This window comes from Wickerhamomyces anomalus (assembly GCF_001661255.1).
Source record: "Wickerhamomyces anomalus NRRL Y-366-8 unplaced genomic scaffold WICANscaffold_4, whole genome shotgun sequence".
NCBI classification, from domain to species: Eukaryota; Fungi; Ascomycota; class Saccharomycetes; order Phaffomycetales; family Wickerhamomycetaceae; genus Hansenula; species Hansenula anomala.
The window spans coordinates 248,781-274,663 of NW_017567113.1; the positions used below are offsets into that span (position 1 = coordinate 248,781).

Below are 25,883 nucleotides of genomic sequence, written 5' to 3' on the forward strand. Positions count from 1 at the left end.
CATCCCAACACCACTCCTGGATTCGAGATTTCGAAAAATTCAAAAATGCTTTGGGATTGGCTGGACATTATAATAATGGAAAGAACATTGATACAAACAGAATCAAGGTGTTCATTATGGCCTCTCCTAATGATCATGAATTCTATTCAAGAATTCAAAACAAAGAGCATCTAAACATCCTAAACAATCAAACCACAAAACCTGTTGAATTGAAAAAAATTGAAATTAAAGGTGGTGAATTTTCTGATAAATATTATGAATCTTTATTATCTCCATTAATTAACCAATCATCAAATTCAATTGCATTAAAAGATTTAAAAAATGAATTGGTTTTGATCAAAGAGAAATTAGAATATTCAGGATTATTTCAGAATATTTCAATTGATGTTGATCTTGATAAATCTAGTACACCAAAATTATCTAAAAATGATTTATTAATTGAAGGTGCAATTCCAATTAATGCTAAAATTAATTTATCACAATTACCAATCTCGAAACTTTCAACATATTCATCAACAACTGATCATGATGCATCATCAGGGATTCGTTATTTAGATCCAAATTTTTTCAAAAATGCATCAACTTTATTAGTTGATATTAATGTTAATTATGATCCTTTCCAAAATTTATTAAATAAAAAAATATGGGATTTAACAATCTTAACACCATTCCAAAATTCACCATCTTTAAAATTTGTCTTGAACCCTTGTATATCACTTATAGATGCTAAATCATGGGCATCACATACTCAATTCAGTAAAGGTGGATTAATTGGTGTTCAAAAGACTTGGTTATCCAAAAATAAAACACCTATTTTGTTTACAAATGGATTATCAATAGCTCATAGAAATATTGGAGATGTCTTGAATAGTGCATCAGATTCTATTCGTAATGATGCTGGAGATGATTTTAAAATTGGGTTTCAAAGTAATTTGAAAATTGATACAAGAGAATTCTTGGGTGCATTCCCATTGAATGGGATAAAATTTGATTTGATTAATGAATTTGCAGGTTTTAATAGTGTTGATAATTCATCAACTTCATCAAATGTTGAAAAAGATTTAGAGTTGGAAAAATTTAACAAGACAATTTTAAAATTTGAAAAAAATTCATCATTTTGGAATAATAATTTCACAACAAGTTTTGATTTTAATGTTGGATCAATCTTCCAATTAGATTCTAATAAATCTAATGATCAAATTCATATATCTGATAGATTTTTCCTTGGGGGATTAAACTCATTAAAAGGGTTCCATTTAAACAGTGTTGGTTTAAAGAATGGACATGATTATATTGGAGGTTCATCTTTTTTCAAAACTGGATTCACATTCTATTCCAAAATTCCAAATACTAAAAACTCATCACCTTTAAGATTATATAATTTCATTAATCTTGGTGATGTTTATAATTTCAAATCAATTGAATCTTTTACTAAATTGATTCAAAATGGTGATATTATTGGGAAAAGTGCAATTGCCACAGGTGTTGGTTTAAGTTATAGATCAAATAGTGCTATTGTGGATCTATCTTATAGTGTTCCGCTAAGTTCAAGAAGTCAAGATCGTGCTAAACCAGGTGTTTCATTCTCTGTGGCGTTGAACTTTTTTTAACAAGGAGTTTTTCTGGATATTCGTATATATAAATAGTTTATAAAAGTGATTGATGTAGTTTTGAAGGGCGTTTTAACTACAATCAACAAATTGATTAAAAGTTGTATATTATGAGCATCATCTGGTGAAGAAATTCAAGATTCAACGATCCAGATACTCCATAATATTGAGATCATGTGTGCTTAAGGTGATTCCAGTTAATGCTGAGCACTTCCTGAGAATGATACCAAACCACTATTGACTTTGAAACTCACTGAGCTTTGCGAAAAACAGAACTTAATAAAGATTCCAATCGGTCATATGGACCTTATAAAACATTGTAGGAAATAATGATATATTTCATTATAAGACCAAACATAGTTAATGGCTTCGCTAATTGAAGAAAGCACATTGCGATATATCCTTTAGAAACATACTTGTTAACAAGAAGACAATGTGAGTGTAATAGACTTCAACAATGCTGTTGATCAGAATTAATCAATTGTTTGAATTCAATGTTTTTGTAAGAAGTCAAGTTTGAAAATTGCCCCCTGATCACCAAAATTTCTATGAGAAAATCGCGAATGCCCAACTACAAATGTATCAATCAACAAATTAACAATATTCACATTACAATGGGTTAAATAATGATCATTCGTATACTCCAAGTGAAATATGATTGTTTGAAAGGTGTCGCTTGCTGGCAAGAGAAGATATTGGTTAGTCTTCATCTTCACCAACAAAAGATCACAAGAGCTAAATGGCAAGAATAAAATACATCAAAGCTGGGCGAATTTGAACACGTAGATGGAACACAGAAAGCTCTACTTGAGCATAAAAGACCTCAACTGAACTGGACTCCTAAAGATGGGTTTCTCAATTTCTTCGAAATACCGCTCGATTTTGATATTAATGTTAATGCTTTGTTTAATTTCAAGGACGTTTGAGAAGGTGAAAGTCCTGCATGGAATTGATTGATCGAAGGCTTTTATACTTTAATGTTGATGACATCGAAGACGATGGTAATGGACTACTAACATTAATTAAGATTGATATCTAGATGGTGAATTAGGCGCTTAGTTCTTGGTTACCACTAAAAGCACCCTGCGAACTAGCAGAATTGCCCTGGGTTGCAATGATTTGAACCGCTCCACACACACTAATCCTATAACGATAGCTATATATTCATTCTCTATTTCACCATGAACAATCGATATTGTTGTTTTGTTGGCGGCTATTCTCCACTTAGAAAAGTGGTCACGTGCAACGTCTAAGTAAATTAACAGTACTATGTAATTCTTGATACGCTTATGCTCATAGCATTAATTAATTGCGATCTTTTTACTGAATGTGACCTTTTCTATATTGTATTAGTTGTTCCATCGTTAAGCATGAGTACCAATGTTTATACTCTGTCATGCTCAACGTGTCATTAAGAAAGCGGTAAAATCAAATAAATAGTGATTCTTTCGGATACATTCCTTTTCCAAGTTTAAAATCTTATATATAAAATTGATAACGGTATATACTTTATATAACTATTCAAAAAGCGTACTTTCACGTTTCAAGTGTTGAATATTAGTTTTGATCAAAAATTGTGAATTTTTTGATTTATAAAAATTTTAAATTGAATTATAAAATCAGAGGTCGCTAAATTTGATTAAGCAAAAATCTAACGTCCTTTTTATATAAATTAACTACTAATTGATTCTGCAATGCTAACGTACTTCTGGATTTACTAATATACGTATTACATTAATAGGTATCAGTGCACATATAATCAAACGTTTCAATATAATAATATCGATCAAAGATGATCCGCGGCGCCCGGCCGCGGTGTGCAGCATAGTTATGTTTAATCAACTGACATTCAAAAATGTTTTGAAAAGAACGTACAAGGTCCAAAGGCTGAAATCAATTGAATTACCAATTGCAATACCTGGCGGTTCGCTTTGGCAGCGTAATGATGAACTGTGAATGAAATCTACGACGTTAGTACAAAACCGCATTATCAAAATGACATTGAAATGTTGTATTAAAACTAGTCAAAATAGATGGAAACATTCAGACTTTTTAACTCATTTCAGAAAGTGTACCAAATGATCACATAAAGTACATCGATATGGTATACACTGATTCACTTCAAATCATCAATCAATTAATTGACATTTTTTGAAATAGACGAAACCAAGGTCCTATTAACAGTTTAACATAGAAAAAGTTTTCTTTAGTTCACAAACCGTTTACAATCCAGAGTTCTCTAATCCAATAAATGTTAATTCTCTTCATTCTTGTGCAAAAAGAGCATGTACTAGCAGTATTGTCTCTATTATTGCCGCCACCATGATCAAGTACGTCTACTTACTAGATATGAAAATATAAGAAATTCGCAATTCAAAACCGCAATTAGAAATCTCTAGTTTATTGAACAAAATCTGAGCATTTTGCCTTCAAGAAGGTTAAATTCAAAGTTGAAATCAAATTGAAATTGAAAAATTAATTCATATCACCAGAAAACTTACATAAGTATTATGTCATCTTCAGGTTAAGAAGAGTATTACTCAGGTTAAAAACTTCCAATGTATTAAAACGTACAATTTTAACCTTCAATCAACAACAGTTAGAATTGGCCAACAATTATACTGAAAAGAGTGTCAAGATGAGTGAAGTTGGCGAATCAATGGATATTGATCGTATGTAATCAACTGATTCCTTCAAAAACTCAATTTCTTTAGATTACTAACGTGAAAACAGAGCCAGAGTTAACAACAATACCAACAACGAGGGAAGGAATTCCAATCAAGTCATCTATAGAAGGTTATGTCATCATAGCACAAAATATACATGAAGAAGCAACAGAGGAAGATATTGCTGATTTTTTCCAAGAGTTTGGTGATGTTAAAAATATTCATTTAAATTTAGATAGACAAAGTGGATATGTTAAAGGTTATACATTAATAGAGTATAAAACTTTAGAAGATGCTAAAAAGGCAATTGAACAAGGTCAAGGTGAAGAATTGCTAGGTCGTGAATTAGATATTGATTTTGCATTTGTTCAAGATCAAGGTTTAGTTGATCCTATAAGGAAAACAGAGGAAAGAAAAAGAGATAAAAGTCCTGAAAGATCTTGATATTGAAATTGAGTTAAAAAACAGGAGGGAAGAGATGATCAATTACATATCCAGTTTAATACTCATATCAACTCTTGATGAGGTGGTGAAATCTATTGGTGATGTTATATCTTTGAAAGATGCCAGTAAGTAAGAACGGCCAGAACAAGGATCCCACTGCACAATTTTGTCCTACCCATTGATGAGAATAAACACATTGATTAAGGCGAAACAGTACTCTGTAGTTTGTTCAAAATCAAATCGTTATATAATATTGCAGTAGAGAATATGGGTATTAAGCGGCCTTTCTGTAATCTAGATATTTCAAAACTGCTGTTCAATCGCTATTGTTACACAGCACCAACTTGACACTACTCTCGACAAACTACAAATAACCTTGAATAAAAGAATAGCATGATGATTCAATGATAAAGTACAAGAGAAGATAATGTTAACAATCTTCATCTTGAAACCAAGAAACAATCATATTTGAATGGTAGAAGGACTTTTGACAGTGATCTTTGTTGAAGCTTCATATAACCCAACAGACCCATTTTTAGATGAAAACAAACTCACCATAATCAAAAGGCAGAAGAAAAGTTTATATTTAGCTTAACAATATACCCTTTTTCATGAAGCTTCACAGAATTCCGCAATCAAATGGTCAGAAAAACAATAGCAAAATGTTCAGCGTATCAATGGTTAACAATTTAACGAAGAAGGAGCCTTCGCTTTCATAGACGGAACACACCAACGATGCTAGACTTGGTCAAAATGGACAACTTGCTGATAAGCTTGATCTCTGCAGTGCAATCGGTATAAAAATCACCTTAAAAGTCATGAATTTTCCAGGTTTGTGGGCGAACCTAGTCTGATTTATAGCCCATAGAATTTAAAAACAGAGAACTTTTGGAGTTTGATTCCAAGTTGTGTCCACTTTTGATCAACCAAATAAATCCTTCAACAGTAATGTTATATAATATGAAAGTAAATAGCAAAACCATCCCCAGTGAGAAGTAGTGTAATGGTCGCTGATTGAAGGTCTAATCGAGTACAGAGTTGTCTAGTCACGTGATCTAGAATTAGTGTGTTGGAAATGAATATTAGGAAGTATTCTATAGAGATGAAAATGAGCAATCGAGATTGAATGGAATAGCTAACCGATAAAGCGTGTTTATCTCTATTTATCCCACATATTACTTCTATATTTGATGTGTTTTGAAAAATTGTGTATAGATTTTCTTTTCTACAGAGGAAAAATAAAAACAAACCCATGAATTAACTAAAAACATCATCAAAACGAGTAACATCAACATGTGGCTAATCAAATACACCACTGAGCCCAAAGATGACTCAGAGCCTCAGGATATTCTGCGATGGATCCAACCAAATGAAACGTTTACTTTTGGAAGAGGTGAACGTGTAACTTTTTCAACTCATAGTTCAAAAGTGTCAAAGCTTCATTTACAAATTTCAATACTTCAATCAATTAATAACTCTTCAGACCTTTCTCAATTGAAGTTATTAGTGGATGGGAAATTCACATCGATTGGTCAAGAAGTTATAAATAAAAGGCTATTACCACCTGAAGACCTAGATAAATCAATTGAAAGAATCTTATCATCATCAACAACCATTGTATTGGGGAAAAGTGGTAAAAGATATGATTTTATCAGAGAACCTATAATTTTCAACGTTACTGGATGTCCTGACAAGTATTTGAGAAAATTAAAAGATCTTGATATCAGTTATAGTTCACAATTTCTAAAATATACTACACATGTTGTTTGTTCAGATATGAAAGTTTCCACAACTACATTGATGGGCATGTTGAAAGAGATTGCAATAATAACACCAAGTTTCATAAATTCAATTGATCCAAAAGCAATAGGTCAAGATTTTGAAACCAATTTCCCAAATATTGATGATTTTTTACCTGATCCTAATGCAAAGATACGACATGGAAGATCCACTATGTTTAAAGATATTTTGTTTGTTATGGTTGAAGGTGGACAGAGCACAAGGTTCAAGAATGCATTGGAGGCTGGTGAGGGTCAAGTGTTAATCCTCCAATTGAATAAAGATACATCAAAGAATGAATTAGTCAAGATAATTGAAGATACATTGGGTGGAAAACAACTTGTTTTCATATCAATGATTTTCCAAGATGAAGATTTCCTCAAATCAGTTGTTGATCCAAGTACAAAGGAATACAATAGTTCCAAATTATTGAGTGAGCTTGCGAAAGGCTTCCAAAAATATGAAGTTACAATGGAGGATATTTTCAATGCTGTTAAAGATTTCAACACTGATTCGATTCTAAGGACAAGAGTTGCCAAATCAGAGATTCAAAGCTCATTACCAGAAGATCAACCTCCTTTGAAGAAGCAAAAAATGAACAGAAAGAAAAAACCACAAATTAAGCCACTAGACAGTTTAGATTTCTTTGCAGGTGGTGGGAAATTCGAATCAAGTCAAACTCAACCTAAAACTCAAGTCTCTGAAACTCCTGAGGAGAACCTTGATGAAGTTGAAGAACCTCCAAAGAAGAAAAAACAAAGAAATAGAGTACAAAGTCTAGCTAATCAAATGCTTGATACAAATTTCAAACCTAGCATGAATTCAATTCCTGAAAGTAATGATAATTCAACTGGATCACTAGCACCATCAAATGAACAACCACAACCACTAGTTCAAGTTGAAGAATCAATACCAAAAGATGAAGAAGATAAGGAGAATATTCAAGAGCCTTCAAAAGTGGAGAAACAGACGTCATTCCATAATGCAGTCATAAATGCAAAGAAATCTGCAAATCAAAGAATCAATACACAACTAGGCTTGGATGAAATAGTCACACCAGATGCGATTGATCAGTTACAAAATTTAGCAATTGTGGAAGTTACTAATATACCAATGAGACAACAAAAAACTTCAACAACACAATCAACAAATCCTCAATGGGCTGGTAGAAAAAATTTCAAGACTTTTGTCAAAAATGGTAAATCTAGAATAGCTTCAAAAGATCAAAGTTTTTTATATACCAGACAATTTGTCCCTTTGAAAAGTTTTGACCCTAAATATCCAAACAATCCAGCTGATGAGCTCACCAAAGATTTTGAAAAACAACAAGCTCAACAGGATCAAGTTCAAAGTGATGATGACGAGAATCCAGTTGAGTCATTTGCATTTAGAAATGATTTGAGACAACCAACAATGGTGGATAAAGATCAGCCTGCTACTAGAAGTAAACTATTTGTTGACCAAGATTCGGATTCAGAGGTGGATGATGGATTGAATATGGATGTTAGAAGAGATGAAGTTTCTAATGTTCCTGAATTTAGAAGACGTCAAGAGGAGGAACCTGTTGAATCTGTTAAGCAGAAAAAGGCAATTGAGAAGCAGATTCCTATACAAGTCGATGAAGATGATAGTGATGACGGTGATGATGACGACGATGACGATGATACACCAAAGTTTAGATTCAGATCTTGAATTACCATTTCGAATCTTTATTTGATATTTTCGTGTAGTTTGGCAAAATATTTTTTCAGTTTTGGCGCAAAAATGCGAAATTGTAGATTGGCGCGATTTTGTGACACAAACAGAAGAAAAAAACAAAAACACAAAAAACAATCAAAACATAAAGATTCAAAAACACAACCTCTAAAACTTCATTTCAACATGGTACCACAGATTGACTTCAACCCAAAATGGAGCTAGCAAGACCTCAGATCCTCAACCCAAAAAATCCAGCTCCGTACACCACAGGGGAACCAGTTGCTGAAGAAAATGAAGGAATGCTTCATTGTTTAAAGATCAAGAGAATAACTCAAATCAATTATGCTCAAGATATTTTTTCCAGTTTTGCATCAAAAGATATTTCACCAAAACATGTTCATGGTAATATGTTCATTTCAGTCCGGTTGATCCAAAGTCTTTGCCCTTATTGGTATAAATTATTCATTGTGATACCTTCAAAACTTGTCACCATTCTTAGAAAACCAATAATTACAGTTCCAAGATTTGTATTGTTTCCTCCAAAGTCTCCAGTAAATGAAGATGTTGATATGGATGAAGTGAGCCATCCTCAGAGAGATCCAAATCCTGTGTCTTACCAAATGAGAGCATTTGATGAGCTAACAATCCAGTTCAATGAAAATGATGTCTATGATTATGAAAAGGAATTGAATGCTATTGATAAGGTAATATTTGAAAAAGTTTCAAAAGGGAAAGCTGTTTGTCCATTTGCTATTTATACAAATCTCTTTGAAGTTAAATATCACCCAACACCATATTCAAATTTTTATCAAATTCCAGAAGATGATCTTGAAGAAGCTTTCAAATCGGTTGTTCAAAAATTTGATTGGTTTTTTGATACGTGTTTGAAGTACAAAATTTCAATTCTTCCAGAGCAGTTTTTGATTCCTACATCACATCCTAGGTTTTCAAGTTTAGGATCAGATTTGAAAGATTGTCTTAACCATACTCAACCACCAAGTTTAGTTTACTGCTGTAACAATAACTTTATGTTATTTGAATTTACCCAAGATGATTTAGAAAATATGATGAAGAGTTATTTTGATCAAAAAGATTATCTTGGTGATGGTGCATTGAAGTTTAGTGATTTATTAAGGAAAAGCTTGACACATATGCTTTTATACAGAGTTGATAACATCATTTTGTCAAATTATTTGATCAGTATTTATCTCAAGTTAGATTTTGAGTATTCTGGGATGTTACCAAAAGCTGATGGTAGCGTGGAAAGAATTATCAACTTCAAGTACTATGTTAGACGTTGTGATGATAGTGAGTGTACATTGAATGGATTAATATTATGGGCAATTTATAAACAAGCCAATCTTGACTTAAGAAAGAATCGTGAGATTGATGAAGAATTGACAAGGATTTGGAAAGATGTTCTTAAACAGGATGATAATGTTCTAGTTGAGACTAATTTGAAATTTAATCGTGAAATTTTTGATGATCTTTGTTTTGAAAGTAATAGTGAATATTCATTTATCCCCAATATGAGACCAAATTTTTATTATTCCATTCATTTAGAAGACCTTTCCAATGGTAATTATGTTGCTGCATCAAGACAGTATCCAATTTTCAAGTTTAGATTGAATAAAGATGATTTTGCAAAATTCTTTCTATCAACAAATGTGTTGATGGGGTCTAAAGAACAATTATTGGAATCAATAGGTGATCATGAATTGTTGTTATTCGTTCATGATTATATGAGATTGTACAAGCTTGCAGCCTATAAAAATTTGAAGAGGTTTATTACAGGATTATTCAAGATTTACAAAAGTAACGTGAAGCAGATATCAGAAAATTATCGTAATCAAAGGATTTTAGATTATGGTATGATTAGTATTGTTTCAAGGGCAAAACAAGAGAATGTCGAATATGTTGGATTTTTCACACTTGTTGAGAGTATATAAGACTGAAATAAATGTGTATTTGCTATTATGTTATTAATGAAACTCCGCATTTCCCCATAGTTCTAAAATAATCCAAATGCTCAGTGTTATCTCTTGTAAAACTCATACCGTATGAACATTGAATATCTTCAGCACCATCACAAAGTAATATATTGTTTAGATCAGGTAGAGCACCATGATTATATTCTTCATCAATGAAAACTTCATTTGAACAATGAGAATACCTATCAAAGATGAAATAATTATCACTTATTGGTAATTTAACAACTGGATCATTTTTATGAGTAACTCTTATTAATTTCCCATCAAGATTGAATTGATCAGTATTTATCCCAAATAATTGATCCAAATGTCTTGTTAAAACCAGATTACCAATTTTTGGTTGTCCCATTGTAATGACTAGTAAAGTTTTATTAAATTCAAGAGTCTTCATCCCCAATAATAAGGCAATTGCACCACCAAGGGAATGACCCATGATTAATATTTTATAATCTGGGTATTGATTAATTAAGTTAACTAACTCTATTGATATAATGTTCCAAGTTTTCAAAAATGAATAATAAAAACCTTTATGAATTTTACAACCAACACAAACATCATTCAATAACAACATATCTGTATTGATATCAATTATAGTATCTTTGAAAGATCTCGTACCTCGGAGTCCCAAGATTATCAGTTTCATATCATGATTTATTGCAAGATACCCAGTTGTGGGGAAATTTGAAGATGATAGTGTAAATTCATCAGATGTCCATTGTTGAATAACTTGAGTTTGTGGGAAATCTGAACAGTCATTATCACATTGGAATGGTGGTTGGATCTTGGATATATGAGAAATACAATAACTTTTGATGGTTAGTTAAAAAGAATAGTTGGATGATGTTGAGTCAACTTACGCTATATCCATTAGATGAGCATAGGCAACCAAGTCATCATAAAGGGATTGAGAAATTAGTTGGAATGAGAGCACCAGTGGGAGGAAATGGGTTAGACAGATTGTTATTGTTGATATCAGCACCATTTTGACTCGATGAATATCATATTGATGAGATGGGAGATTGTTTCTGTTTTGGTTGTGGATTGGGGTTTGTTATGTCTCTAATTTCTTGTATTTTTTTTGTGTCGTGAAGACAATAGAAAACAAAAAATCACTACAATTTATAGAATTATTATTAGAAAAATGTGTTTATTGTGAATGAACTGAAGAGCACAAGAAGTGAGATTGTAGGCAACTTCTATGAGTTAACTCTCTTCAAATTCCACACGATTTTGAGTAGCAATTGATTTCTTTTAGTGCTGGATTTTCGAAATGGATTCAAAAACATCAAGCACAAACAAAATCTAATCGTTTCGACCTTGGAATGCTTTACATCGATAGCTTCGTTATCAGGAATACCAAATATTCCAGAGTTAAAGCGCAATCACGCCACAGAATACATTTGGACTTCAAAGACCATTTGGAAAATAGAAGGACGTTGTAAAAAACATGTCAACTAAAACAATTCAGGTTCTCTGTGGTTAGCAAACAAACAGCTCATTCACAGCACTACTAGGTAGATAAATTTAAACTCACTGATCTATGTGTTGTGAATTAAGAAATACGGATAACTATCCATCATGAACGCCATTGGTTTATGCTTGTATGCTAAAGTAATTTAAAGTAATTGGTTGAAAAGAAGGAAAAACTTTTCGTGTTTTGAGGTTCCAATTAATTCGTGAGGTTGGGATTACAATTTACCGTGTAATTCAACTATTTATTGATTACGTGGTGGTGATGAAATGTCAATTGGTGTAATCGAATTGGCTGTTAACTACTAATTATGAAATATCTTGAAATTGTAGTGTATATTGACCAGGTTCTCATCATCTATAGTTCATTTACCAAGATTAATGAAGTAACCACATCAATTACAATGTCATACCATGAGTTGAACTGGATAAGTGCCTATGTAGCTGGGAAGCCAATAGAGCTCTCATCAGTCTCTGAGATCAAGAATCAATTATCTTCAAATATGGAAAACATACCAACTGAATTGGTCGAGCGTTTATAATATATATGTAGATGCTTGACTAATGGGTATCATGGATGTTCATGTTCAAACGTTCATGGTAAGCCATTAAATTTAACAAATTCAACAGAAATACGAAAAGCTTCGGTGCAATGACCAAAATATTCATTAGCGGTTTAGTTTTCTTGACCCATGTGATCCAAAAAACCATATTGGTTGCTCGAAGTTGATAGTTGTACTTCGTTCAAGTAAAAATTGTTTTTTTCTTCTTCACCAACAAATTTACGGTTTTTTCGCGAATTCACATGATCACCAGCTGACATAATAAACAGCGCAAATAATCTAAGCCGAGATGTTTGGCTTGGAATTTGGAACGAATATGAGTGACAGATGATGATTAGATTAGCTGTTGTATGTGGCTTGGTTCAGTATTGACACTGTTGAGGATGACATACACTGATCATGATGGTTTGAGCCGAGTTGTGGTTAAATGCCGGCTGCCTGAACAAATTTTATTAGGCTTAGAATGTGCAGAAGCGATGATAAAGGCTGAAGTACAAATAATATCCATGACCTTTTCAACGTATAGTACAACATCAAATACGTTCATTACTTTGCATATATAAACAGTCCAGTATTCCAATAAGGGAAGGTTCAAAGAGCTTATATACACATCAACAATATGAAACTCTTACTCCCGTTGTTATTTCTTGGTACAATTTCAAATTTGGTTTTTTCCACAACATCAAACTTCAATGCCCAATATTCAAGTGAACTGATTAAAAGCCCCAATTTTGACACAAGGCTTATAAATAATGAAGAAATAATCTCAGGTACAACTTATTCAACCGTCATACCGTCTGATATTGTTTCAACTGAAGAGGATGAAGAAGAGTCTCTTGATGATGATGATAATTTCTTAAAAGTCAAAGGTTTAGGTCGTTTACTCAAAAGAGGATTCCGTTCTAGCTTTAGCTCAAGTCGTTCAGGTTCAAGTAGCTCAAGCCATGGCTCATCAGGCTCTCGTGGTGGCTCTTCAGGTTCTCGTGGTTCCTCAGGTTCAGGCTCCTCAGGTTCTCGTGGTTCTTCAGGTTCAGGTTCTCGTGGTGGTGGATATCATCCTGCACTTGCCGGTGCAGCTGGTGGTGGTATCATCTATTATTATTTATGGCATCATGATAGATATGGTCATTCTTCAATCGTTAGCACTCAAACTAGTTATGTTTCTGAAAATGTTACAATCACTTCTGCAATCTCTGCAAATGGTGGAGCTACTTCATTTAAAGGTATAAGTGTCATTTATCTTGATGGATCCTTCAACTATTGGACCAAATTGATGCCATCCTTCATCGTTTGTCTTGCCACTGTCTTAATATCTTGTATGTGATTTTAATAAATGAATATGTTTATAAATATTATATCTGTAGATATCGCTTTGTTACGTAATCAGTATAACCAATTTTAACAGGGCGGCTACAAGAAAAAACTGATAATTGAATTAAAGAATCTCTTTTCTGAATCTTTCTTTTTGGATCAAGTGGCAAATTATTGAATACCCCAGAAAATGCTGAATTTGAGTATGGATTTGATGGTTAATGAGAGTGAAAATGTTTTAGAGAATGGTCAAATGCTGCTGATGCTCAAGGTCAAAGAACCAGGAACTGGCGATTCCAATGGCGGTAGTGAATTGGATGCTATGAACAAGATCATTGATAGAGAGATATCGAAACAATCATATAATGAACAGCTGAGTCCTTCTGATTCTCCTGATCTTGGTAAATCTAACCAAGATGGAATCAATCCAACACCTGTTAAAAGATCATCCATCTTGGAGTTCAATTCAAGTTATAATCCATTGGAAATGAATTGGCATCATGGTTCAATTGATTATAAACTGTTTTGTGAAATGTTATACAGACAACAACAACTGACTCAACAACAAAAACTACAAAAGGCAGCTTCCCAAAGACAACCTCTACCTCCACCACCAGGCCTTTCACAACATCCTTCAAGACCATCAACTCAAAGTTCATTCCAACAAAGTTCAAGACCACATTCACAACATGAACAATTGCTTCAATATCCCTATCCAAATTATCACGAGTCAAGACCTCAATCCCAATCTAGTCAATCAAGACCACCATCACAATATCAACTTTCAGAACTATTCTATACTCAACCGATACCATATTATTCAAGACCGCCATCTCAAATTCAATATCAGCAACATCCAGGAGTGCATCAACAACCTCCTCCTCCTCCTCCACCACCACCTCCTCAATTTTTCCCAAATCAACCACCATATTACTTCCCCCAAATCTTCCCATATCAAACAAAAGCATCAAAACCAAATACTGAAAATAATCAACAAAGTAAAAATGATTTAATTTTATCACCATCAATAATTTCAATACCATCAGGCTCAAGATTTTTTGTAATTAAATCATTTAATGAACAAGATATAATATCTTCATTTACTCATGAAGTTTGGTCATCAACTGATCTTGGTAATAATAGATTATCAAAAGCTTTTAATTCAATGAGAAATTCAAATTTGAAAAGAATTTTCTTATTTTTTTCAGTTAATGGATCCGGTCAATTTTGTGGAATTGCCGAAATGAAATCTAAAATTGTCAAGAAAAATGATGGCAATAATGAAGTTGATGATGATATTTGGTTAGATAGCTCAAGATGGAAGGGGAAATTTAAAATTCAATGGTTATTAATTAAAGAAATATTTATCTTAGACATCTTAAAATTCCAATTAATATACAACAGCAGTATAATTCAGATAATCATAATGAATTTGAAATGAGACCAGTTACCAATTCAAGAGATACTCAAGAGTTACCTTTTGAGATTGGTGAACAAATGATTCAAATTTTTAAAGACGTTGATTCCAAAACTAGTTTTTTACAAAAAATGGTATAAAGTTTAAACTTTGGCATTTTTTTTTAGTGTCGTTTAGATTTCCGGGGCTTCAAACCATTGAGAGCAAAAAAAAATCAAACGACTTCTTTCAAAAAGGTGTAAATGAATAAGAACAAATTCCTTTCGTTCTCCATCAATTGATTCCACCCCAATTCATAACAGAAATGCCATCAATTAAAACCCTTCCAAAGAATTGTAAATTCTCAACATTATCTCAATTAAGAGCTCAAATTAATACCCAACCCGTTCCACCTCCATCATCACCAAAACAATATGAATATTCATCATTATCACCTCATCAAAAAGCATTCTTAGATCGTGTTATTAGAGTGGATCAAGCTGGTGAATTAGGTGCTAATTATATATATGCTGGGCAATATTCAATATTACAACATACAAGACCTGAATTGAAGACTATATTAAAACATATGTGGGAACAAGAAATTCATCATCATAATACTTTTAATAAATTACAAGTTGAAAATAGGGTACGACCATCATTATTCACACCACTATGGAAATTAGGAGCTTATAGTATAGGTGTTGGTACTGCATTGATTGGTAAAGAAGCTGCAATGGCTTGTACAGTTGCAGTTGAAACGGTTATTGGAGGTCATTATAATGATCAATTAAGAGTATTGATGAATAAATTTAGTGATATACAAGCAAAAGATTTAAATACTGGTGAAATTATTAATGGTTTAGAAAGTGAAGAATTGCAAAATTTAAAAAATACAATTAAAAATTTTAGAGATGATGAATTGGAACATTTAGATACTGCAGTGGAAAATGATGCAGAAGCTGCTGTTCCTTATTGGTTATTAACAGAGGGGATTAAACTAACATGTAGATTAGCAATATGGACAGCTGAAAGGGTTTAATCAAACAAAATTATAATATTATATTATTTTTTAATACACATATAAACAAACTATTATACCAACCCATCATATAAATTTAAAGCACTAACAATACTAGGATCAATTTTAGAACCTTCTCTAAATTCATCCAAACTTATTTCACCATTTTGGTCTTTATCCATAAGGTTAAAAATTTTCTGTACTCTTAATTCAGGAGTTGCTTCATCTTCATTTAATTGAACCATACTACCAATCATTTTATAAATAGCACTAACAATAGCCAACATTTCATCATAACTTATCTTTCCATCATTGTTTAAGTCATATAATTGGAAAGCCCAAACAAGTTTCTCTTCTAATGAACCTCGACTTGTAATACTTAGAGCACATATAAATTCTTTAAAATCAATTGTACCATTTTTATCATCATCGAAAACATTGAAAACATAATTACTAAAATCTGTTGGATCACCAAATGGGAAGAATTGTTTATAAATCTTGATGAATTCAGCTTTTGTTAATTGACCTGATGGACAATCACGAAGAAATCCTTTATACCATTGTTGTAATTCTCGTCTATCAAAATATGTTGATTTTTTTAAAGATGTTAATTCATCTTTTGATAATTTTGAGGCAGCTTTACCCATTGAGGATGATTTGTGATTATTTGGATGTGTGAAAGATAGTTATAACTCTATTATTGCTTTGTAATTGTCTCAGGGTCCTCTTTTTTTTTGGAGTATGATTGTGGTTTTTCCCTGTACACTTTAATGAAGAAGATGCTCAGCCTGATTCTCAAATAATTTCAAAGACTGATTTGATCGGGGAAGCAGTGAGTTGATGTTGGTGATGATGATTATCTAATCTGCTTATATGGTATTTGTGTTTAGTGGTTGTCTTGGTTTTGTGGTTAATTGGAATTGTGGAATAGTTTCTTGCTGGTTTGAAATTTGGTGATTCTTTGGAGAATGAATAGATTTGGCAAAGTTTATATTTCCGAGGGTTGCAATGTCACGTGTATGTCGCGTGACTAGGTCGGATAATAGTAATCCCAACTAAGTGTCAAGGGGAAGTAATTGAAGAGATCAAGAAAGCTTATTAACTGAATTTAAGCTATTAAGAAATAAAATACTTTTTGTTTCCTTCTCAACTGTTGCACCCATGGTTGAAACCAACATCATCGACGTCACCATCAATTACACTTCCCACAGAACCCGAGGAACAACAGGGAAAACTGGAGTATAAAAAAGCTTGAAAGACCAAGTAATGGAAACAAAAAAGATTATGATAAAACGATATTCAATCAAGTCAAATCAAAACTAAAGTTATTTAAATTTTTGCAATTTACTGAGAGAATCCAATTTGACCGCTAATATCCGTCTTCCGCGAAAAGTCTTCAATTTTTTCAATTTTGATTGTTTAACCTTAAAACGGTTAAAACAAATTTCAATTGTTCAAACACTTCAAATGAGGTTCCAAGTGTTGAAGAATTGAAGTGTGCTATATATTATACTCGTCTTTAGCCTCAATTGATAAAACTCCATATATATAAAGGATCACAACCTTTTCTTCCCAACAATGTCGTCCTTCTTGAAGAAAACAACAAATCCTATAAGGAAAATATCAAATATGAGCAAATCTCATAAAACTTCATCAACACCCTCACCAGCTTCAACTCCAAGAGAATCAACTGATCAATCCTCAGTACATTCATCTCCAAAGCATCACCAAGGCAAAAAAGAAGAATCAAAAGAACAATCTTTATCTGATGATGAGCAAGAAGAATCAGTTGAATCTGATGAAGGTGGACCAACCCCATCCACGTTAGATAATGATTTATTACCAGATATCAAGAAAAACCCACCAGAGGAAATCGCTTTAACAGCTGCCAACCTTGGTATATTATTCGGTTTTGCAATGGCTACATTATTCTTCAGTACATATAAAGAACCTTCAATTTATTTAATGTCATTATCAGTTTTCCATTTTTTGGAATTTTACATCACAGCAAAATATAATCCTAAAAAAGTTCATAAAGAATCATTTATTATAAACAATGGATCATCATATACAGTGGCTCATACCATTGCTATTATTGAAGCTGCTGTTGAATATGTATTCTTCCCTAATTTTAAGAAATCCTTTAGTTGGATCAAGATTATTGGATTGATATTATTAGTTGGGGGACAAATTATTAGATCTTGGGCAATGATTACAGCTGGTAAATCTTTTAGTCATTTGATTGTTATTAAAAAGTCAAATGAGCATGAATTGGTTACTCATGGGATTTATTCTGTTTTTAGACATCCAAGTTATACTGGTTTTTTCTGGTGGGCAGTTGGAACTCAATTAGTTTTAGTTAATCCAATTGCATTAGTTGGATTCATTATTATTCTATGGATGTTTTTCAGTAAACGAATTAAATTTGAAGAAAAATATTTGATTTCATTCTTTGGTGAAAGATACGAAAATTATAGAAAAACTGCATTTGTCTACATTCCATTTATCAATTAAAACAAAAAATTAGGTACTAAAACATTCTATATATACATGTATCTACTTCTTGATGACCATTGGTTCAGTAGCTGGAATTGTAGTGTTGTTAACAGGAACTTGAACACCTTCGGCTTCATCTTCAACATTATCACCTTCATAGATATCTCTTTTATCAGTTAATTTAACTTCTTTGATTAAAAACATTAAAATTAGCATTGGTGCAATTATACCCAACCCGGTATAACCAATGATTTGAATGGTTTCTCTATAAGCTTTTGAGATTGCAATTCTTTCTGGAGTTCCCTTTTTAAAACTTTTAGCAACTTTAATAGACTTATAAATACTTGTAGCTTTTGATTTTGAATCAGTTGGTAAGTATTTTTCCAATTTATTTAATAAAACTGAATTCCAAATACCACCTGCAATTGCACTACCAATTAATGAACCAACAGAATTGAAAGCCATAAAGAATGCAGTTGACATTGCAATACCATCAACACCGGCAATAGCTTGAATTGTAACTTGTAAACCACATTGATAAAAACCTCTACCTAACCCAATGAAAACTTCCATAACAATTAACAAGACAGTTTTTTCTAATTTGCCATCTCTATTCATGAAATAAACTAATAAACCATGACCTAAAACTAAGAATGGAACACCAATCATAACATAAATCTTGGATCTTTTAGTATATTTCATCAATAACCCACAAATAACAGATGCAATATCAATTGTGGCTTTTTTAGAATTATCAATTCTTGTAGCTTCACCAGCAGTGTAATAACCACCAACTTGTAAAACGGTGGAAAAATAAGTAGCAAAAGATGAATTTTCACATAAATCTAATGCAACCATAACTAAAACAATAATCACAGTTTTATTAGTCAATGATTGTGGTGGGACAAATGGTTTTCTATTTGGAATTGGTTTATGTTTATAAAGGGCATTCCATGCAACAAAACACCAAAAAGTGATGAATCCAATAACCAACATCGCAATCAATTTACCCTCATGCCATCTATAAGAAGATTGTTTACCAGTTAAAGTGAATGGGATGAAAAATAATGCAAATCCAACAATTAATAAAACACCACCTAAAACATCTAATTCCACAAATAATAAATGATAGGTTTTCTTCCAAATTGAACCTTGTGGTAAATTCTTGAGCACTTGAATTTCTTTTCTTTGACCCAATTTTTTAGCTCTTTTATCTAAAATAGTCATGATTAAAGTTAATGGAATCATTGAAACACCAATGATTATAGCAAAGCAACCATACCCCCATCTCCAAGTTGAATGTTCCAAGAATGCATCCATAACTTCAGAACCAGCATATAATGAAGGCACAGCAGTTAGGGCACCAGGTAATTGAGACCAAATACCACGATTAATTAAAGATGTTGTATCTGCAATGAAAATTTGTTGGAAAACTCTATACCCGTTTCTACCAATTGCATAGAAAATCTCTGCAATGATATAAGTTTCCACATTACCACAAGCTGCGTATAATATATAGGCAACAGTATATAGGAAAATGGCTAACCCAAACCCTTCACCACGTCCTAATAAATCAGCTAATTTGGCCAAGATTGGATAAGCACAAATAGCACTAATTTTATAAACAACAGCAGCTGTAGCGATTAATGAATGAGCATTAAAACTTGAAGTTGCATAAGAATCCAAGTTTTTAGTAGAATCAGCAGCGAAATTCTCCACTAAAGCTGTGAATATTAAACCAGCATAAGCGATATATAATAATTTTTTAGGCCATGCAGTTTCATAAACTTGTTTGTTTTGGTTTTCAAGATCTTGATCAAGATCAGTACTATTAGTGGTTTGTTCTTTGATTGAAGAAGTTGAAGATGGTTTATCCAATGTTTGATCCAAAACTTGTTTTTTCTCTGAATTTGTTAACTCAGGTTCAACAATTTGGTTGAAATCTTCCTTCTTATTAGACATTTTGAAGGTGGGTGATTGATTTGATTAGATTAAATTGATGGGAAAGATTGGGTTCATAGTACTTTTTATATTAATAAAAGAAAAGGATTTTCCACCTGAATTTGAAATTGAAAGTGTCTTGGTATAAACAAATTATGGAAAAGATTTTTTTTTTCTTTCGCTTTGGTGATGAGGCATCTGGCATCTGTAGATGTAGGCAAGAATACACAGGGCTCAACATGCCCATGTTCCAAGTGCTCCAAGAAACCGTGGTCCGTTAGTTGTGCACTAGTGTAACTTTAATACCTTTTATACCAACGGACATACTCTATTGCCTCAGCTTTATCAAATCCATCTACACTGTAATAAGCTTTACTGTCGCACTTATCAACGTTCAGCCCCTTGAACCAAACCATCACAACTACCACCTTTAAACTAGTGAACACTCCATGGTTTAAACGTAGTACAACCACCAATCCTCAGCCTAACCATATAACCATCATTTCTCACTTCAATTCCCCTTCAAAATCTGTTCTATTGTGCAATTGTTGAAGCCCGCTTCTGTCCAAAACCTTTGAAAAGTTTTTTCTTTTTTTTGTGCCACGCCAATTTCCAAAGAAAAAGGAAATTGAGATTTGGGAATTCGCGAGTATTGAAGAGTTGGGAATTGAAGAGGTCTTGGATATTGGACGGTGATTGGGCGAGGAACTGGGTGCGGTTAATTGAATAGTCTTAGCAGTATGAAGAGAGAGAGTTGTGGAATTTGATTGAACAATTCTGCGGTATTTGACTCTCAATAAACAGTAGGAAGGGAGTTCTACTTTACTGTTCACAGCTATATCTAGTAGCTGCTTTGGTCACCTCAACCACTGAGTCTCCTAAAGCAGTTTGAATCTCTTGAATACTATAGCTTCTCTACACTATTTAAATAAACTTACACTATAGAAAGCTTATACCACATCACATGACTCTCACGTGTCGTATCACATGATCCGAATGCTGACCAGCAAACGCGGTTTATAGCAAAAATCAACTTTTTTTTGTTTAGACGCGTTTTAACATTACAAATTGATTTCATCTGATTCATTAATCTTGGAATCATATTCTTTCCACTATTCATCATCACCACACCATGTCTGATAATAGTAAAAGAGCGCTTAACGAAGTGGAGAATATAGATCCAACTTCAAAGAAGGCAAAAATCGAAATTGGGATTGATCCAACTCCAGATGGTACTGTGGAAGAATTAACAAAAGAAGCTCATTCACTACCTGTTTCATTACAATCTACTCAAGATGATCAACATCTCCATCAATCTCAAACTTTCAAGGCTAAGAATGCCATGGCTCAGGTGGAACCTTCAAAATTTGAAAAAGAATTATTATCAATGAGTAATGATATTAATATCAAAAATTTAACAGCTGAAGATCAAACTTGGGAAAGACCTTCATTACCAAAAGATTGGGATCCAAATACACATGACATAACATTTCAACAATTAGATGCTGAAGAAGCGCTGACTGATGGTTCGTCAGCCGTGAGGTTTTTCGGTGTAACTCAAGAAGGTTATTCAGTTTTATGTAATGTTACTGGGTTTTTACATTATTTTTATGTACCAGCTCCAATGGATTTTAGAAAAGAACATGTATCAACTTTTACTCATTATTTACAACAAACTTTTAGTGGTGTTCACAGCGTGGGATTAGCTTTCAAAGAATCAATTTGGGGGTTTAATGGGAATCAAAAAGTTTGTTTTTTAAAAATTGTTGGTGTTAATGCTAAAGATATACCCAAAATTAGATCTGGTTTTGAAAAAGGGATGGTTTCATGGAATGGGATGTTTAATAATGGTGGTGATGGTACAATGACTTATGATAATATTCAATATCTATTAAGATTGTTGATTGATTGTAAAATCACTGGTATGAGTTGGATCACATTACCAAAATCAACATACACCATCATTAATAGTCATTCAAAATTATCAAGATGTCAATTGGAGGTTAATATTGATTATCATGATTTAGTTTCTCATCAACCTGAAGGTGAATGGTTAAAAATGGCCCCATTACGTATCTTATCATTTGATATTGAATGTGCTGGTAGAAAAGGTATTTTCCCAGAAGCTGAACATGATCAAGTTATCCAAATTGCTAATGTTGTCTCGAGATCTGGTGAATCAAGACCTTTTGTTCGTAATGTCTTCACAGTAAATACTTGTTCTCCAATAACAGGTTCTGAAATTTTTGAACATCAAGATGAAAGAGATATGTTGTTGGCTTGGAGAGATTTCGTTACAAGAGTGGATCCAGATGTTATCATTGGTTACAACACAACTAATTTTGATTTACCATATTTATTAGATCGTGCAAATGCACTTGGATTAAAAGATTTCCCATATTTTGGTAGATTGAAAAATATCAAACAAGAAGCTAAAGATTCCGTCTTTAGTTCAAAAGCTTATGGTACTAGAGAATCAAAAGTTATAAACATTGATGGTAGAATGCAATTGGATCTTTTACAATTCATCCAAAGAGAATATAAATTAAGATCATATACTTTAAATTCAGTTTCTGCACATTTCCTTAATGAACAAAAAGAAGAAGTTCAACATTCCATCATTACAGATTTACAAAATGGTACTAGTGAAACAAGAAGACGGTTAGCTGTTTATTGTTTAAAAGATGCATATTTACCCATGAGACTATTAGAAAAATTGATGTGTCTAGTTAATTACACAGAAATGGCTAGAGTTACAGGTGTTCCATTCTCATTCTTATTAACAAGAGGTCAACAAATTAAAGTCATTTCCCAATTATTCAGAAAATGTTTAGAAGTTGATCTTGTTGTACCAAATTTACAACAGAGTGGTAGTTCAGATGTTCAATATGAAGGTGCCACGGTTATTGAACCTCATAGAGGTTATTATGATGTTCCAATTGCCACATTAGATTTCAGTTCTCTATATCCAAGTATCATGATGGCCCATAATTTATGCTATACAACATTATTAAATAAACCAACTATAGAAAGATTAAGTTTGAGAAAAGATGAAGATTATACAGTTACCCCATCTGGTGATTTTTTCGTTAAATCAACTCAAAGAAAGGGAATTTTACCAATCATTTTAGAAGAATTGTTATCTGCGAGAAAAAAGGCAAAAGCTGATTTGAAAAAAGAAACTGATCCTTTTAAAAGAGATGTTTTGAATGGTAGACAATTGGCTTTGAAAATTTCTGCTAATTCTGTTTATGGGTTCACTGGTGCTACTATTGGTAAATTACCTTGTCTTGCAATTTCATCTTCAGTTACTGCTTTTGGTAGAGGTATGATTGAAAAGACAAAACAAGAAGTTCAACAGAAATATACAATAGCTAATGGTTATGAATTTGATTCTGAAGTTATTTATGGTGATACCGATTCTGTCATGGTTAAATTTGGTTATAAAGATTTAGAAACTTGTATGAAATTAGGTGAAGAAGCTGCTGATTATGTTTCTACAAAATTTTTAAACCCAATTAAATTGGAATTTGAAAAAGTTTACTTCCCATATTTGTTGATTAATAAAAAAAGATACGCTGGGTTATATTGGACAAGAACTGATACTTTTGATAAAATGGATACAAAAGGTATTGAAACTGTTAGAAGAGATAATTGTCGTTTGGTTTCAAATGTTATCACTAAAATTTTGGAATTGATTCTAGAGAAAAGAGATGTTAAATCTGCTGAAAGTTATGTCAAGCAAACAATTGCAGATTTATTACAAGATCGTGTGGATATGCAACAGTTGGTTATTACAAAAGCTCTATCAAGACAAGATTATGCAAATAAACAACCTCATGTGGAATTAGCTGAAAGAATGAGAAAAAGAGATGCCGGTTCTGCTCCAACTATTGGTGATCGTGTTGCTTATGTCATTATCAAAACTGCTGGTAACAAGAGTTATGAAAAATCAGAAGATCCATTATACGTTTTAGAACATAACTTGCCAATTGATGCTAAATATTATTTGGAAAATCAATTAGCAAACCCATTAACAAGAATTTTCGAACCAATTTTGGGGGAAAAGAAAGCTAAAGAATTATTAACAGGTTCACATACAAGAACAGTTACAATGGCATCAGCATCATCGTCAACTGGTGGGTTAATGAAGTTTGTCAAGAAAGTTGAAACTTGTAAAGGTTGTAAAAATCCATTACCTAAGAACAATCTAGGTGCATTATGTGACAATTGTAAACCAAAAGCAGGTAAACTATATAGTGAAGCATTAGCTGGTATGAATGCTTTACAAGTTAAATTTTCAAGATTATGGACAGAATGTCAAAGGTGTCAAGGTTCATTACATCAAGATGTTTTATGTTCAAACAAAGATTGTCCAATCTTCTATATGCGTAAAAAGGCACAAAAAGATGTTATTGCACAATCAAAAGAACTTCAAAAATGGAATGATACGTTTTGGTAATAGATTTTAGTACATATTTATTTTTCATTATCTAGATGTACACTGTAGACTGTCATGTATCATGTGTCTATAAAGAGAGATCAAATTCGCGAACTGTTATTTGATGATATCTTGACTATGCAAATGTTGACGATGATTTGCCAATGGGAGTAAAAAAAAAGCTGGTACTCTACAGAATCAGACTTAGTTATCAAGTCACATCTCCTGTAGCCTTTAATCCACGGAACTCGATAGTGTTGAGAAGGTGCTTCGGACAGCTACGGAACTATGTTAATAATACACGAATTAAATATAACGTTCATTCATTATGTGCTCTTCTTTGCCCTATTTAAAGGATTATCATCTCTTAGCAGCAATGGTGTATCATCATCTTCACCGTCACTTGTAAGATCAATAACAGGATGCGCAGCTTTATCACCTGGATTAATAGGAGCTTTCTGAATCAGTGGTCTTTTCGGATTCTGTTGATCAACTTGGTGTGGTGAAGGTGCTCTTTTCTTTTCAGCTATATTAACAGGTCTCTTAGAAGGCAGGAAAACATTAGCAGTTGATCTTGGTTTACCCAAAGGTGGCGGACCTTGTTGATTACCAATCACTGGCGAATTTTTAGTAGAGCTTGATTGGGATGTTGATTGGCCATTTAACCCATCTTTCTTTAGCAATGCATTAGGATCAATATTAATACCCAAAATACCACCAGATACTGCTGGCTTCTGAGGTAAAGAAGGTGGGTTGTTTTGAACAGCAGAATTTTCATTCGCTTGAGATTGTCCCTGTTGTCCATGTTGTTGTTGTTGATGAGGAGGGTTCTCATGTTGTTGTTGATTTGTGTTCTCAGAAGAAAATCTCGATGGTGAAAAAACAGAACCTGAGGGACGCAATAAGCTATTGGCACTCCAATTTGGAACATGAATATTATTAGCAGCACCAGATGAATTTGAAGGTTCAGGTGGTTGGGCGGATGTACTGTTTTCTCCTTGGTTTAAATCAATTTTAGTACCAGGTCGATCTGGTTTAGCAGGTTCATGATTACCT

The 25,883-nt window shown here is 32.8% G+C and overlaps 14 protein-coding genes across 14 annotated transcripts; 11 read left to right on the plus strand and 3 right to left on the minus strand.

Moving 5' to 3' along the window:
* Nucleotides 1–116: 116 nt before the first annotated feature.
* Nucleotides 117–1,610, plus strand: WICANDRAFT_79209 (uncharacterized protein; the record flags this gene model as incomplete). Its single annotated transcript, XM_019184857.1, has 1 exon — nt 117–1,610. The coding sequence occupies one exon, from the start codon at nt 117–119 to the stop codon at nt 1,608–1,610; it is 1,494 nt and encodes a 497-aa protein (XP_019037869.1).
* A 2,624-nt stretch (nt 1,611–4,234) lies between these two features.
* On the plus strand, nt 4,235–5,070 carry WICANDRAFT_93133 (uncharacterized protein). The gene is given in 3 exon segments (XM_019186402.1): nt 4,235–4,282; nt 4,449–4,990; nt 5,009–5,070. 2 exon segments carry the CDS (start codon nt 4,249–4,251, stop codon nt 4,718–4,720), a joined length of 306 nt encoding a protein of 101 aa, XP_019037870.1. The 5' UTR covers nt 4,235–4,248; the 3' UTR covers nt 4,721–4,990; nt 5,009–5,070.
* A 943-nt stretch (nt 5,071–6,013) lies between these two features.
* XRS2 (Xrs2p) lies at nt 6,014–8,257 on the plus strand (the record flags this gene model as incomplete). Its single annotated transcript, XM_019180447.1, has 1 exon — nt 6,014–8,257. One exon carries the CDS (start codon nt 6,014–6,016, stop codon nt 8,189–8,191), a length of 2,178 nt encoding a protein of 725 aa, XP_019037871.1. The 3' UTR covers nt 8,192–8,257.
* Nucleotides 8,258–8,340: 83 nt separating this feature from the next.
* Nucleotides 8,341–9,288, plus strand: WICANDRAFT_93134 (uncharacterized protein; the record flags this gene model as incomplete). Its single annotated transcript, XM_019186403.1, has 1 exon — nt 8,341–9,288. A coding segment is annotated over exon 1 (879 nt), but the record flags the coding sequence as incomplete, so codon positions are not given.
* A 60-nt stretch (nt 9,289–9,348) lies between these two features.
* WICANDRAFT_84427 (uncharacterized protein) lies at nt 9,349–10,146 on the plus strand (the record flags this gene model as incomplete). Its single annotated transcript, XM_019185709.1, has 1 exon — nt 9,349–10,146. One exon carries the CDS (start codon nt 9,349–9,351, stop codon nt 10,144–10,146), a length of 798 nt encoding a protein of 265 aa, XP_019037873.1.
* Nucleotides 10,147–10,171: 25 nt separating this feature from the next.
* Nucleotides 10,172–11,170, minus strand: WICANDRAFT_63174 (lipase family protein; the record flags this gene model as incomplete). The annotated part of the gene is made up of 2 exons (XM_019183501.1): nt 10,172–10,994; nt 11,046–11,170. The coding sequence occupies 2 exons, from the start codon at nt 11,168–11,170 to the stop codon at nt 10,172–10,174; spliced, it is 948 nt and encodes a 315-aa protein (XP_019037874.1).
* Nucleotides 11,171–11,969: 799 nt separating this feature from the next.
* On the plus strand, nt 11,970–12,200 carry WICANDRAFT_84428 (uncharacterized protein; the record flags this gene model as incomplete). The annotated part of the gene is made up of 1 exon (XM_019185710.1): nt 11,970–12,200. One exon carries the CDS (start codon nt 11,970–11,972, stop codon nt 12,198–12,200), a length of 231 nt encoding a protein of 76 aa, XP_019037875.1.
* Nucleotides 12,201–12,840: 640 nt separating this feature from the next.
* Nucleotides 12,841–13,545, plus strand: WICANDRAFT_63175 (uncharacterized protein; the record flags this gene model as incomplete). The annotated part of the gene is made up of 1 exon (XM_019183502.1): nt 12,841–13,545. One exon carries the CDS (start codon nt 12,841–12,843, stop codon nt 13,543–13,545), a length of 705 nt encoding a protein of 234 aa, XP_019037876.1.
* A 1,038-nt stretch (nt 13,546–14,583) lies between these two features.
* On the plus strand, nt 14,584–15,089 carry PHO92 (mRNA-binding phosphate metabolism regulator; the record flags this gene model as incomplete). Its single annotated transcript, XM_019182011.1, is given in 2 exon segments — nt 14,584–14,938; nt 14,950–15,089. Coding segments are annotated over 2 exon segments (495 nt in total), but the record flags the coding sequence as incomplete, so codon positions are not given.
* A 164-nt stretch (nt 15,090–15,253) lies between these two features.
* On the plus strand, nt 15,254–15,970 carry CAT5 (putative monooxygenase CAT5; the record flags this gene model as incomplete). The annotated part of the gene is made up of 1 exon (XM_019181991.1): nt 15,254–15,970. One exon carries the CDS (start codon nt 15,254–15,256, stop codon nt 15,968–15,970), a length of 717 nt encoding a protein of 238 aa, XP_019037878.1.
* A 53-nt stretch (nt 15,971–16,023) lies between these two features.
* FRQ1 (frequenin) lies at nt 16,024–16,596 on the minus strand (the record flags this gene model as incomplete). Its single annotated transcript, XM_019181860.1, has 1 exon — nt 16,024–16,596. The coding sequence occupies one exon, from the start codon at nt 16,594–16,596 to the stop codon at nt 16,024–16,026; it is 573 nt and encodes a 190-aa protein (XP_019037879.1).
* A 113-nt stretch (nt 16,597–16,709) lies between these two features.
* Nucleotides 16,710–18,463, plus strand: STE14 (protein-S-isoprenylcysteine carboxyl O-methyltransferase; the record flags this gene model as incomplete). The annotated part of the gene is made up of 2 exons (XM_019180303.1): nt 16,710–16,966; nt 17,739–18,463. Exons 1-2 carry the CDS (start codon nt 16,918–16,920, stop codon nt 18,461–18,463), a joined length of 774 nt encoding a protein of 257 aa, XP_019037880.1. The 5' UTR covers nt 16,710–16,917.
* A 42-nt stretch (nt 18,464–18,505) lies between these two features.
* Nucleotides 18,506–20,407, minus strand: WICANDRAFT_32881 (uncharacterized protein; the record flags this gene model as incomplete). Its single annotated transcript, XM_019182013.1, has 1 exon — nt 18,506–20,407. The coding sequence occupies one exon, from the start codon at nt 20,405–20,407 to the stop codon at nt 18,506–18,508; it is 1,902 nt and encodes a 633-aa protein (XP_019037881.1).
* A 1,111-nt stretch (nt 20,408–21,518) lies between these two features.
* On the plus strand, nt 21,519–24,848 carry POL3 (DNA-directed DNA polymerase delta POL3; the record flags this gene model as incomplete). The annotated part of the gene is made up of 1 exon (XM_019183503.1): nt 21,519–24,848. The coding sequence occupies one exon, from the start codon at nt 21,519–21,521 to the stop codon at nt 24,846–24,848; it is 3,330 nt and encodes a 1,109-aa protein (XP_019037882.1).
* Nucleotides 24,849–25,883: the final 1,035 nt, after the last annotated feature.

Bases quoted from the DNA above. Each gene is read 5' to 3' on its own strand.
- WICANDRAFT_93133 (XM_019186402.1), top strand. From the start codon at position 4,249: ATGAGTGAAGTTGGCGAATCAATGGATATTGATC. The intron at 4,283-4,448 runs GTATGTAATCAA...AAGAAGCAACAG, and splicing joins CGAATCAATGGATATTGATC to AGGAAGATATTGCTGATTTT.